This window comes from Halichoeres trimaculatus, unplaced genomic scaffold, assembly GCF_033239565.1.
Source record: "Halichoeres trimaculatus isolate MK-OKI-2021-1 unplaced genomic scaffold, fHalTri1.1 fHalTri1_scaffold_16, whole genome shotgun sequence".
In the NCBI taxonomy this organism is placed as follows: Eukaryota; Metazoa; Chordata; class Actinopteri; order Labriformes; family Labridae; genus Halichoeres; species Halichoeres trimaculatus.
Window position 1 is genome coordinate 11,080,001 of NW_027437194.1, and position 13,412 is coordinate 11,093,412.

At 42.4% G+C, this 13,412-nt stretch overlaps 1 protein-coding gene across 5 annotated transcripts in view; it reads left to right on the plus strand.

Annotated features, from left to right (window-relative positions):
* Nucleotides 1-13,412, plus strand: part of myo5b (myosin VB) — a 28,073-nt gene that overhangs the window by 188 nt on the left and 14,473 nt on the right. For all 5 annotated transcript variants that reach the window (XM_074690372.1, XM_074690374.1, XM_074690373.1 and 2 more), the window contains exons 1-9: nt 1-261; nt 11,524-11,634; nt 11,814-11,985; nt 12,077-12,221; nt 12,305-12,461; nt 12,588-12,731; nt 12,807-12,888; nt 12,987-13,094; nt 13,268-13,377. The exon at nt 1-261 is cut by the window's left edge and continues 188 nt beyond it. In XM_074690372.1, coding sequence (XP_074546473.1) covers nt 235-261; nt 11,524-11,634; nt 11,814-11,985; nt 12,077-12,221; nt 12,305-12,461; nt 12,588-12,731; nt 12,807-12,888; nt 12,987-13,094; nt 13,268-13,377 — 1,056 coding nt within the window. In that variant the 5' untranslated portion in view covers nt 1-234. The remainder of the gene's footprint in view (nt 262-11,523; nt 11,635-11,813; nt 11,986-12,076; nt 12,222-12,304; nt 12,462-12,587; nt 12,732-12,806; nt 12,889-12,986; nt 13,095-13,267; nt 13,378-13,412) is intronic.

Sequence of the window (13,412 nt, forward strand, 5' to 3'; positions counted from 1 at the left end):
ACTCTTCGGGCCGTGGGTCGGTGCTGACAGCTGAAACCACACCGAGCGAAGTGACCGAAACTCGGCCGGGACACCTGCTCTTTCCGGAGAACACCTGCCCGCCTTTGGCGGGGGCAGGCAGACTAACAGCCTCACCTGGTTCGGATGAAAACGGATTTCAGATTATTAACAGACTGTTAATGGAAGCAGGAAGAGCCCGGGCGTCGTAGTTTGATCGCTGAGGGAGGGGACACGATGTCTGTGAACGAGTTGTACACAAAGGTGAGCCATTTTACCTGAAAACACACCCTGACGTCACCATTCAACACCTGTGGAGTGTGTAGCTGTTACTTGGATACACACACTCTTTTTACAGCTCTGTATTGGAGATCAGAGTTTAACTGAGGAGATTATTAGTAACCGCTGTAACTGGACATGGACCAGATCTCATGCTGTTTCCGGTGGTTTCTCTGAGCTCGGTCACCTGTTGGACTGACGCTCTGTGAGGAGCGTCTGCGCGTCCACGGGGAACAAAACCTTTAATGTGATCAATACCTCTGCACCACGGAGGGTTATTTATGAGCCGAATGTCCCAGAAGGATCACACGACTTCGTCTGTGAATAGGTTTTGAATGTTTTTTTGTAAATCTTCACTTAAAGTCAAATTGACATATTTTTAAATACAGTTCAACGAGACACCGAGCGAACAGGTGAAGCAGCCTCAGATCAACTTCTTACAATTCAGACACAAAGAGCCTCATGGTGGATAAGTTTGATTCTTTTGTTCACGTTTTAAATGGACAGAAGAAATAAAAGTTTCGAAACAGACTGAAGCTGTTTTTATAAACTGTACTTTCAGTTTACAGATTATATTGTTTTGCTCCAGGCAGTTTGATTTTAGATTGTAATGAAACAAAAATAAGCAGTAGGCCTATTACGTCAGTTATCGGTTCATTTATACAGTGGATGTTCAGTTACTGGTCAAAGCCTTGTCCTACCAGCGGACTTGGGGACACAAACCAGACTCAATAAAACTTTTAATAAAATAAAAAATCTTGCACACCTGATCCTTTCAACCATTTTGAGCCTGAAACCAGTTCAGCTCGTCTTGACGTCACCGTGATGTCATCGACCTGTTATTGTCGCTCACCTGTTGTGAAGAGAACAAGGAAAAAACACAAGATTCCTAATCTGGAAAATTTCCATGAATACCCCTCAGGAGTTTAGAGGAAGAAAATTAATTATTTCAACAGAAGTAGATTATGAATATTAATCCTCTTTTTTGTGAATATGTTTGTGACAGTTTGTGTCTCCTGCAGTTTGGGGTAGCAGGGGGTCGGTTGCCACCTGTGGAGATTTGTTGAGATTTTATAAAGTGAATGTTCTATAAATTATAGATAAACAGAAAATGAAATAATCTGTGGTTCAGCCCAAATGCAGACTGACAGGAGCTAGCATCTGCGTTGATATTTGTGGTCATTTTGTTTTAAGGGCAGAGTCACACTATGATAAAGCAGCTTTAACAGTTTGAGTCTCTGGAGATCTGAGAAACAAACATATCATCTGTTTAGTACCAATGTTTTTCAGAAATTACTTAAAAACTCACAAACACAGCAGAGTCTGAAAGTTACAGCCGTCAGAAGAGCACCTGAATGCATCATAACAGACTGATGGAGTTATTACCTGACAGGTCTGCTCTGTCCAGGGTTCAGTTTGACTTTGGATCCAACAGACCTCCTCCTCTGCAGATCAGAGAGACTGGTCTTTATATCCACTCTCTGTTGAATTTCTTGGTACAGGTCTCTGCTCTGATGTGGATCACAGTGTGTGTGTGTGTGTGTGTGTGTGTGTGTGTGTGTGTGTGTGTGTGTGTGTGTGTGTGTGTGTGTGTGTGTGTGTGTTTAGTGTCTTGATTGGTTCAGGATCAGAGGTTTCACTTGTTCACAGTCTCTGAGCCGTTTATGAGATGAGTCTTCAGTGAAAGGATCGCTCAGTGTGTTTGTGTCTCAGTCAGGATGATCTGATGGGATTCATCAGTGTACGAGGCTCTCTAATGGACTAAAGATCAGGTTCACACACTCTCACACATACACACAGATCAGCTCTGTGCCTCTGCTCTGCGGGTGTTAGCTGAATATCTCTGCTGCCGTGGTTTTATTCCTCTCTGATATTATTTAATGAGCTGAGAGAGAACAAATCCCAGATTAGACTCTGATTTTAGTCAGATTCAGGTGTGTATCTTATAGTATGTCCTGACTCATGTCAAGCCATCTCCTCTGAAAATAAAATGTGTGAAAATCTAGTCAAATGGTTTGATGTTGCGCAGGTGCATGGTGTCCACCTGAGCAAACATGTGGTCCTCTGGATGTGGATGTGCCTCTCACAGGCATTTATGTTTCATGAATCAGAGTATTAAAGTTGGTGAGGGGTCACCGCCTCACCTCATTGATTTTAGTCTAACAGATCATTTCTCTATCAGCACACACTGAATGAGGGCTGAGTTATTATAACTCATTATTTATGAAGATATTAAACAGAACGGGGGCTGTATGGTGGCGCAACAGTTAGTACTGCAGCCTCACAGCGAAGAGGTCTCGGGGTGGATTCACAGCTCAGCCGGTGGGTCTTTTTCTGTGTGTAGTTTGCATGTTTCTAAGTCCATGTTTGGCACAAGCTGTGGTTCACGTGTGTACAGCCTGATGGATCCGGGATCAGGTCTGAGTCGGCAGCAAAGACAGGAAACAGCTAATTGGACTGTTTAGAGATTAAATGAGACTCTGAGTTACTCTGCAGATTAATCTGATGAAGAGGATCAGGAGGAGCTGACTGGACTCTTAGGGTCAGGTGTTCACACACAGGCCTGCAGTAATCCTCCTGTACTCTGTAGACAACATCAGTGAGTGGGCCATTTGGAGCCTCTCAGATTAAATAATCCATGAGTGGGGGGAGGGTCCATCTGTCTGAGGTCTGAGACTCTGCTTGGTCTGATCCTAGTCTGAGGGTGCTCCTCCTCCAGGAGCAGACAGACACCAGGATTATATTCTATATTTATAACATGAATGAACCAGGGAAAGTTAACAGTTAAACTGTGACCATGCTGTCTTTGATCAAAATGATCTGTCACTGTGAATTTAAATTTTATGTTTTAAAAGTATTAGTAGTATCAGTATAGTGACTACTCAAGAGGAAGTACTCGTTCTGGTATCGGTCTGAAAAAAAGTGGTATAGGAAATCCCTAGTTGTTATGTCTTTGGGCTTGTTTCACTCACGCAGAACACAGGAGTGTGTTGGAGCTCAGGTGTGTGTTTCAGATCAGGTGTGTGTTTCAGCTTCCTGTCCGTGTCAGTATAAAGCCTCTGCTGGCGTCTGTTGGATGAAAGCTTCAGGTCCAGGTGCTGCTTCCTGTCCGGCACTCCCAGCTTAGCCTCAGGATGATGTCATCGTGCTGACACATGTTGGGTGGAGCTTCAGGTAAAACCTCTGAGGGGAAACCTGAGCCTGCGGTTAGAGAGGCGCCATGAGAGTCACTGAGTGCTCAGTGTGTGTGTGTGTGTGTGTGTGTGTGTGTGTGTGTGTGTGTGTGTGTGTGTGTGTGTGTGTGTGTGTGTGTGCGTGTGTGTGTGCGTGTGTGTGTGCGTGTGTGCGTGTGCGTGTGTGTGTGTGTGTGTGTGTGTACATGTGTTTCTCTGTTCCTCAGTTACCTCATCAGTCAGTATACACAGCTGTGTGGTTACCATCAAAAGCAGGAGCATTGGGGTGGCAAGAGTCCAAAAACCCTGCATTTATGTTCAAACCCTTATGGCTAGAAGAAAAATGACAACATCATGAGAATCTGGAGACTCTCATGAACACAATGATGTGCTTTAGAAGTCGGTAGAGTGAGAAATTTGATGATGACATTTTGATGAAGTTTTTATTTTTCTACAGTGAAGATTTTGGAAGTTACAACAATTTGTTTGAGTAAGTTGTAACATCTCAGCAGCAGCCTCCTTCACTCTAGCTGAAGTTGTTCCTTACTCTAGGAGCTGAGGTTTGGGTGAAAAACCTGAAAAGTTTATGTTGCTTAAACAGTGAAATCTCAAAAATTGTTCAAGATATCCAAAATTTAGGTCATATGTGAACAGCCAAAAAATCAGGGAACATTTTGAAGCAAAAATGGAGTCTTACTGTCTTACTGAGCCCCTAATAAAGTCAGCGAGTTGGCGTTTCACTGCGATACCCATCCGATACTGATACTGTGTGTAAATACACGTAATGCCTCTGGTAAATTTAAAAAAGTAGTGCATTTCAAATCGTATCACTTAACTAAAATTGACAGTACAATATTTGTCTTAAATAAATGCCACAATAATTGCACAAGTTTGTCAATATCCACATTCTGAATTATTTATTCAATAGTTAAAGCAAATTAGACAGGTTGTAAATTAGAATGGATAAATGTTATTGTTTAAATGTTATTTATTTCATTCATCTTTTATAGTATGTATTTTTCTTAATTTACCATGGTTGTTTTATTGCAATTGTTCTGCGTAATGTAGAAACACCTGGTGTTTGTATTACACTTTAAATGATCAATTCTTTGGGGAACCTTACCTGATTTATTCTAGGCTTTTTGCCTATGTGAGATTGTCTGCTTGATACACATATCATTACTCCACATAAACTCATGCAGCTATTTATTAAAGCATGTATTTATTATTGTTTCTTACTCCATAACCATATCTATTAACTCATGGACTGAGTGAGACTGAGTAACAGACTGAACAACATGCAGCTGCGCTTACGCTTTACACACTTACCCAGGCAGAAGAAAAAGTAGGTCCCACCGAATGACGTGTCATTCAAATACGTTCTCGACAGTCATGTTACTATTCACTGTGTTCCTGTTATTGGTTTACATAAACTCAAATGACTGAATTATCAGAAGTATCCAAATTTTGGTTTGAAAATCGATTTTAGCGCACAGAGAGCTGGCATCAGAAGTATCGATATTTCATTATCGATCTGCATGATAAAACCTTCAACTTTTAAATATAATATTTGACAAATATATTTCACAAATATTTCTCTAAATCTGCATTAAAAAAGTGATGTTAAGAGCTAAATGTGGAGAAATAATGTTGTTATTTGTAGTGTGTGCAACTTAACAATTGGCACCCCCATAGTAAAAAGACTGGCACAGACCGTACCGACCCACTGCAACAGCTCACTAAATATGATGTGCCCTCTCATCAAACAAAAGCAAGCCATTGGAGTTTATGGGACAGAAAACAAGCTTAGTGTAAACCAGCCCAGAATGTTTGCTGAAATAGCAGAGGGTCGTGCATCATCATCGTTATGGATCATCAGGAGAAGTCCTCCAATGATCACTGCTGCAGTACAGCTGGAGACTGACCTTGCAGAACACTTACTTGAGCATAAAGCCAATCCACTCAAGTACTGGCCTGAAGAGACAGAAAGATTTTCCTCTCTGGCCAAGTTAGCAAGAAAATACCTCTCAGCACCATGCAGCAGTTTAGATATTGAACAGCTCTCTGGTTCAGTAGCTTAAACATTTGATGACACAAGCAGGCTCTCTGCTGAAAATAGAGACACTTTGTTCCTCAATAAGAACCTGTCATTTACCTTTCCACCTTCAGGTAACAATTAGACAGTTCAGCAGCTTAAACCTTAAAGCTTTGTTTTGATTTTGTGCACATTTGAATTAAACTCAGGGATAGTTAACAGCTGCAAACTGTTTTATCTTTCACTTTGGTTTAATTTAAAGAAAAACTCTAAGAGTTGTTGGTTTCATTTTTCACTTTAGTTACATGTCTTAAACTCAGGGAGTGCCATTATTTTGGACTTAATGGCAATGACTGTGCTACCTTTTTGTTTTTAGAAATTAAAGGTCTTGTTAAAAAAAATGATTTATTATTGCGTCAATTGGAATCTTATGCTTTAAAAGTACTAGTGGCATTGGTGAGTACTTGTAGTGGTACTGGTCTGAAAAAAAAGGGGTATTGAACATCCCAAATTGAAAGAGTCGTCACTTGGCCGAGCCACAGCGGTTGCTATATCTCTCCTCATGGCACACAGCCTTCTCGGAAACAAAGCTTGATGGTGCTTTTTAACAAAGAGTCACACAGAAATCACAAAGAAGGTGAAGGTGGTTCTTTGTTTACTGTGTTGCGTTTTCTTCTTTGTTGGATTTATTAGCAGGGTACGGGTCAGGGTTGGTGGAAACGGAGCTCAAAAGATTTATTTGGCTTCACACCAGTTAACACCAGAACACCCAGCCTCTATTTAGTTAAACCTTTACCTTTGATATTTGTGTAGCTACAGCACCGTACAACCTGAACCCTCTCAATTTCTGAAATGACCATGATAAATTGGCCTCATATTGTAATGAGTATGACCACTTCATCAAACTGAATAATCTGTTTATGACCACTCACAGAATACTCTTGGCTGCTGAACCTGAACTGAAGTGTATTTCCCCTCTAAATGTCCTGGCTGGGTTTAGGCCAATCTGATCGTAGTTTATCACAGATTAAATATGTGTTTAACAGCCGTTTGATATCTTCTTGTGGCCTTATTCAGCGTCTGAGGTGCTTCTTTTATCAACGTTTTTGGTACAATAGAATATTAAACCGATGAAGGGAGGGAAGTGTGGCATTTATATCAGGGAACTGTCCAGCACTAAAGGGAGAAACAGAGGTGCTGATTGGGCTTTTTGTTTGCTTTTAATAAATTCCCTCTTACAGCTCTCTTTAGGCTCTAATCTGCAAGATGCCGAAGGTGCTGTTTCTCCTGTCTAAAAGGGATTTGAGCAGTTGTTATCTCACAAGCAACACTTTAAACACCCTTTAAGTCTCCATTGGATTAGTTGATGTAAAAAGTCCACTTCCAAGAACAGTGATCCCCTGTTCATACCCTTTTTCCCCGTGATCTCCTGATGCCCCTGCCTCACCCCTTTCGTCTTGCAGGGCAGAAACTCCATTACAGACAGGGCAGACTGCACATTGGCCTAATCTAACCGGCTTTTTAAACAGCCTTTGAGGATGGATTTAAGCTCTTTTTTATGATGCTGGTTTGACCTCACCTGAGCCAAAGGGGAGTGTGAGGCAGTACAGGAATTTGCAACGTTTTTAAGAGTTTTATTGTCTTTCAAAGTCAGGGCAGTTCTGAGGTGGTCAGAGGAGAGCTTGTATTAACCTCTGTTTTGGCACAATTCTTCCTACATTTGTAAGAAAGGGATGGAATGAATGGGTTTTATTTGAGCCAATCATGATAATGTTGTTCTTTAAAATGTGTTGTTTATACTAATGTGAGTGTAAGAAAATATGAGATTTAGTGAGAAAAAATGCAGATCTATTACAGTACTGTATATACCAACCAAACATAAATCAATTCGGATTCTACAGTTGTGGCTTGACCTCCATCAGAAGCTTGAATGTCTGTTGTTTAATGTGTTTCACTGCTGTTGTCATAGATCAGACTGAATCTGGGTCAAGATCACTTCATACAGGACAGACATCTGCAAATTATGAGTGACTCGAGATACTCTGAATATTATCTGAAATCCTGCTTTAGGTCTTCTACATCAGAAAGAAGTTGATAATCAAGTTTTCATTTTCTACCAGCTGTCTGAGCTTTTGTGTTTTCTCTGGTTAAATTTCAGGATCTTAAAGTCTTGTTAAATCAGTGCTACAGCACTCAGCATTTCTATGTGTTAATGCTAGCTGCAGCTCCTGATGCCTTATTATTTTCAGTAAACCATCATTCACTGCCATGACCTAAAGTGACTTAAAAGCAGTTTTCTTCCTTCATGGCCAAAGTGTTGTAAAACACACTCTAAGATGTCCTCTTGGAAGGCAAAAACACTTGCTAGAGTCCCTATTTTAGAGCCAGAAGATGCACAAAGTATCCACATTTGTTACCATCAAATGACACCAATTCAAACCTCTGCAAGAATATTACAGACCTACAACAGAACAGCATATTCTTTTATTGATCTTGTTACAACCATCCCCACTACCAGGGTAGGTTGTAACACATGCTGGGTAAGTTGTGACAGTTTGACAAAAAAGCAAAAACAGAGGTCACACACCTCGAAAGAGGTTTATTGAAATAGAACAATCCAGAACAATGTCTCTCTGTGACTGACCGTAACTCACTTCCTGTTTGACCCAAGAGTTCATCCTTAACAGTATAAACTCACAAACACTACAATGTAGCTGTGGATCGAACACATAGGTCTGTGTGTGTGTGTGTGTGTGTGTGTGTGTGTGTGTGTGTGTGTGTGTGTGTGTGTGTGTGTGTGTGTGTGTGTGTGTGTGTGTGTGTGTGTAGGTTAGCAGCATCAGGCAGCTTCTGGTGTTTCTGTGAAGCTGCTGACTCGTCTTACACACTGGACCTGTCTGACTGCCTCACTGATCCTTCTCACCCTATACAGACCCCCCTCACACACACGTACACACACTCAAAGTGTCTATGTGTCACAAAGCCCCTCCCCCTAAACAAAGACCATGCAATTGTAGCCTCCCAGCTCAGAATTATGTTGTCATTTAGCTCAAAGAAAAAAAATCATTTTATTATAGCTGAATAAAAAATCAAATCATAAAGAGGAACTTTGCGCTACAGCATCCCTACTGACAAAAAAATGACTGATAAATAATTAAGAAAAAACTTCAATCAGAAGAACAAACACACAGAGCTGTTACATGTTAGTTGCTAATGTTAGCATATTACTTAATCAAATATAACCAGATTAATGCGCTAACTGTAAACACAGCTGATCAAAGTGAACAGCAGAATCAACTTGTTTACAGCAGAGATAAATAAGCATCATTACAACATGGATAAATAAACATTTTTAAATTGTAAAGTTTTAAATGAATTTAAAGAAAAGATCAAAATACATGTTCAAAAAATTAGCAAAAATAAAGAAACATGTTAACATTTTCCATTCATGAGAAATAATTTCTCTCTTCATGACAACTTTAAGGCTGAGTTTATAAATAGCTCACCAGTTTACTGCAGATTATGGGTCAAAGGGAGGGAGGATTAGGGGCGTGGCCTCTTTAATTGTCAGTAGCTGCTAGCTGTCTCTGCTAGTTACACTGCCTGTTAGCTAGCTCTTGTTTATCTGTTTGTATTGATGTATAGCCCCTCCCCCACAGGGGACATGTTCCCACGGTGTGGTTGTGTGTGTGTGTTGCTGAAGTGCTCTATATGCAGAGGACATGCTGTGCACTGATTGGATGTTTTTTGTCTTAGATAACCAAAGGTGTGCTCTGATTGGCTGATTGGATGAATAGAGGATTTTTCTGTTTTGTCTGTTTCTGCACATGATCAGTGTGTGCAGTGCTGTCTCCTTTAAACAGGGAGGGGTTTTTGTGACAGATCATCTATAAATAGTCTGAATTTGGAATGTGACGTCTGGCTGTTGTCACCAACTTCCTCATGAACCCCCCCTGTAGGGGATCTGGATCTGGATTCTGTAGGCTCAGAGCAGAAATACAGGTTTGTGAGGGGACTCTGGTCTAACCTGAGACGCCACTCATCCAGACCTTGAGGATCTGGATCCAAGCGTGTCTTTATGGAGTTGGATCAGATGACCTGAAAGACGGCGAAACAGAAGAGAGGACCTCTGAGTCCAGGAGTCTTATCTGGTCTGAATGAGACCAGGTCTGAAGGATGGAGTTAAAAGTGTCATCACAGCTGAGTCAGGGAGCAGAGAGCTGCAGAGTCTCTGTGTCTGTTTGATGATGTTCCTGTTTGAGAAGCAGGAAGTCATCACTTCCTTTCTGCAGGTTAATCAATTACCTGGTCACACCTGGCCAGAATCACAGCACTGTTCCTCCTGAACATCACGCCAGTTTAAACCAATCAAACAGCTCTGTCAAACCACCTTTATAACCTGACAGCAGTGGACTGAAGAGGAAGGTTTGAAGCTTCATACTGAAACACAAACACCTGCAAGAGCAGGATGAGCAAGATTTAATCCAGGCAGGGTGACAGGAACACCTGAACCTCTCTTTCTCCCCTACATCTGTAAATGGGTGTGTGAGGAGCATACAGCCTCACCTGGTGCAGGGTTCTGATGCTGAGGTGATGTCACGGGCAGCGCTCCCTGCTGGACGCCCCAGAGAGTGACAGGCCCCAGCCTAGGCGGCGTCCCCCCAGAGGCAAAGAGAATGTCCTCTCTGAGTTGACATCATCCTTCTCAGTTTGTTTCATGCAAATCCACTTTCAGTGAAACTGAAGACATTTGAATAACACACACAGACACACACACCCACAAACACCATGTTTACCTTAGTTCCCAGAGATCACATGGTGCTCTGTCTTTTATGTAATCTCAGCAGGCTGCTGCTCTTTGTCTCCTCAGATTATTAATCCACTCACAGATGAGATGAAACAGTGTCGTGTTGAACCTGGTGGCGTTAACCTGACTCAGCAATCTGTTTCTGCCCATTCTGTCCAATTGCATGACCAAGCATTTTCTGTTAATCCTCCCACAGCCCGCCTCAGATTATCTCATCCTGACAGATACAGAGAAACAGCTTCAGCTCCTGTTTGTGTTTGATCTCAGCTCATCATCTGTTCACACCTGTTCACGCCTGTGTCACCTTTACCATGTAATCAGCTGATCTGAATCCTACCTGTAAATGAGACATCAGGTCTTTGATACACTTCATTGGGTGATTATGAGAAGGGGGTGTGGCCAGTGTGATGTCATCCTATGGTTTGTGTTTGACTGTTTTTGGTCTTTCAATCCTGACATATTTGAGCCAAAGCTGTTGAGGATTAGACCAGAGGGAAGACTCTTGTTCTCATAGCACATGTTTGTCTGCATAAAACGTGTTTTTCCTCACAAAAGAGTGTTTGTCCTCATAGTGTGTTGGTATCCTTACAGTGAGTGCATGTCCTCACAGAAAGTTTGTCCTCAAAGAGTGATTTTGTCCTCACAGTTAGTGTTTGTCCCCAAAGTTGTTTTGTCCTCCTATTGAGTTTGTTTGCCCTCACAGTGAATGTATGTCCTTACAGGAAAATTGTCCTCTCAGAATTACTTTGTCCTCACAGAGAGTGTTTGTCCTCACGGGGAGTTTGTCCTCACAATAAGTGTATGTCCTTACAGGAAAACTGTCCTCACAGGATTTTTTTGTCATCACAGGGAGTGTTTGTCCTCACAGGGAGTTTGTCCTCACAGTGAATGTATGTCCTTACTGCATTATTTTATCAACACATAGAGTGTTTGTCCTTGCAGGAAAATTGTCCTCTCAGATTTATTCTGTCCTTATAATGAGTGTTTGTCCTCATAGAAAGTGTTTGCCCTTCCCATAAGTTTTGTCCTCAAAGATTTTTTTATTTTTTTCACCTTTCAGTTTTTTTGTCCTTGCAGTTTTTTTTGTCTATTCTCAAACTAATATAAAACTCTGTGTGTGTGTGTGTGTGTGTGTGTGTGTGTGTGTGTGTGTGTGTGTGTGTGTGTGTGTGTGTGTGTGTGTGTGTGTGTGTGTGTGTGTGTGTGTGTGTGTGTGTGTGTGTGTGTTACAGTACACGCGGGTGTGGATTCCAGACCCTGAGGATGTGTGGAAGGCCGCAGAGATTGTCAGAGACTACAAAGAGGGAGAGCCAATCCTCCACCTCAAACTGGAGGATGAGACGGTGATCTTCATTTTTTATTATTATTATTATTAGTAGTAGTAGAAGTAGTGGTGTTAGTAGTAGTAGTAGTAGTAGTAGTAGTAGCAGTAGTAGCAGTATTGTTATTATTATCATTGTTTATAACTTTAAATAGGCTGATTTCAAATTTTAATCTTGTTCCAATTCTGATCCTGTCTCAGCCTCTGGAGTACTCTGTTGGTCCAAAGTCAAACCCTCTCCCGTTCCTTCGTAACCCCGACATCCTGGTCGGAGAGAATGACCTAACGGCACTCAGCTACCTGCATGAGCCTGCTGTGCTGCACAACCTGAGAGTCCGCTTCCTGGAGTCCAACCACATCTACACCTACTGCGGTAACACAACTACAACTACGTACTTAAACATATCATGCTTATTTAGTGTTGATTCGAGTATCATTTTTTTTCTGTGTGTGTGTGTGTGCAGGCATCGTGCTGGTGGCCATCAACCCGTATGAGCAGCTGCAGATCTATGGCGAGGAGGTCATCCGGGCGTACAGTGGGCAGAACATGGGGGACATGGACCCTCACATCTTTGCCGTGGCTGAGGAGGCGTACAAACAGATGGCGAGGTCTGGCCCCCACCATGTACTGAGGTCAATATTATTAAAAATATGTCTGTTTACTTAGTGTGTGCGTGTGTGTGTGTTGGCAGAGATGAGAGGAACCAGTCCATCATTGTCAGTGGGGAATCTGGAGCAGGAAAAACAGTCTCTGCAAAGTACGCCATGAGGTTCTTTGCCACAGTAGGCGGCTCAGCCAACGACACCAACGTGGAGGAGAAGGTTCTGGCATCCAGCCCCATCATGGAGGTCAGTGGGGTTTAGACAGAGGGCACTGATTGAAGGCAATCCTCCTCCTCATGAGTAAACACTTGATGTGTCTCAGTCTGAGGTGTTTTATAGACATGACCTCTTGACGTGCTGTTCATCCATCAGGCCATAGGAAACGCCAAGACCACCAGAAACGACAACAGCAGCCGCTTCGGGAAGTATATCCAGATTGGATTCAGCCGACATTACCACATCATTGGAGCCAACATGAGGACCTACCTGCTGGAGAAGTCTCGGGTCGTGTTTCAGGTCAGGTGACTGGACCGCCCTCAGTGTGAGCTCTGTTTACCTGATCAGGATGTAACCCTGAATTCTGTCTGACAGGCAGAGGATGAGAGGAATTATCACATCTTCTATCAGCTGTGTGCTTCAGCCAGTTTACCTGAGTTCAAAGACCTGGGTCTGAGTGAGTACACCTGTTCGACTGACTAACGTTACCTCAGAGCTGCTGACGGGTAAAGACAAATATATTAACATCCCATGAATGTTTTTCTTTGTGTTCAGCCAGTGCCGAGGACTTCATCTTCACCTCTCAGGGAGAAAACATCTTTATCGAGGGCGTCAATGATGCTGAGGACTTCAGGAAGAGCAGAGAGGCCTTCACCCTCCTGGGTCAGAACACAATTAAAGACAATATGTCCGATAGAAACACACCTTAGACACGTCATCTCAACCTCTGTGTGTGTGTGTGTGTGTGTGTGTGTGTGTGTGTGTGTGTGTGTGTGTGTGTGTGTGTGTGTGTGTGTGTGTGTGTGTGTGTGTGTGTGTGTGTGTGTGTGTCTCAGGTGTGAAGGAGAGTAGTCAGATGAGCATCTTTAAGGTGGTCGCCTCCATCCTTCATCTGGGGAACGTTGAGATCTGCTCTGAGAGAGACGGAGAGTCGTGTCACATCCAGGTCTGGTTCATGAGAACAGCTGATCGGGCTCAGGT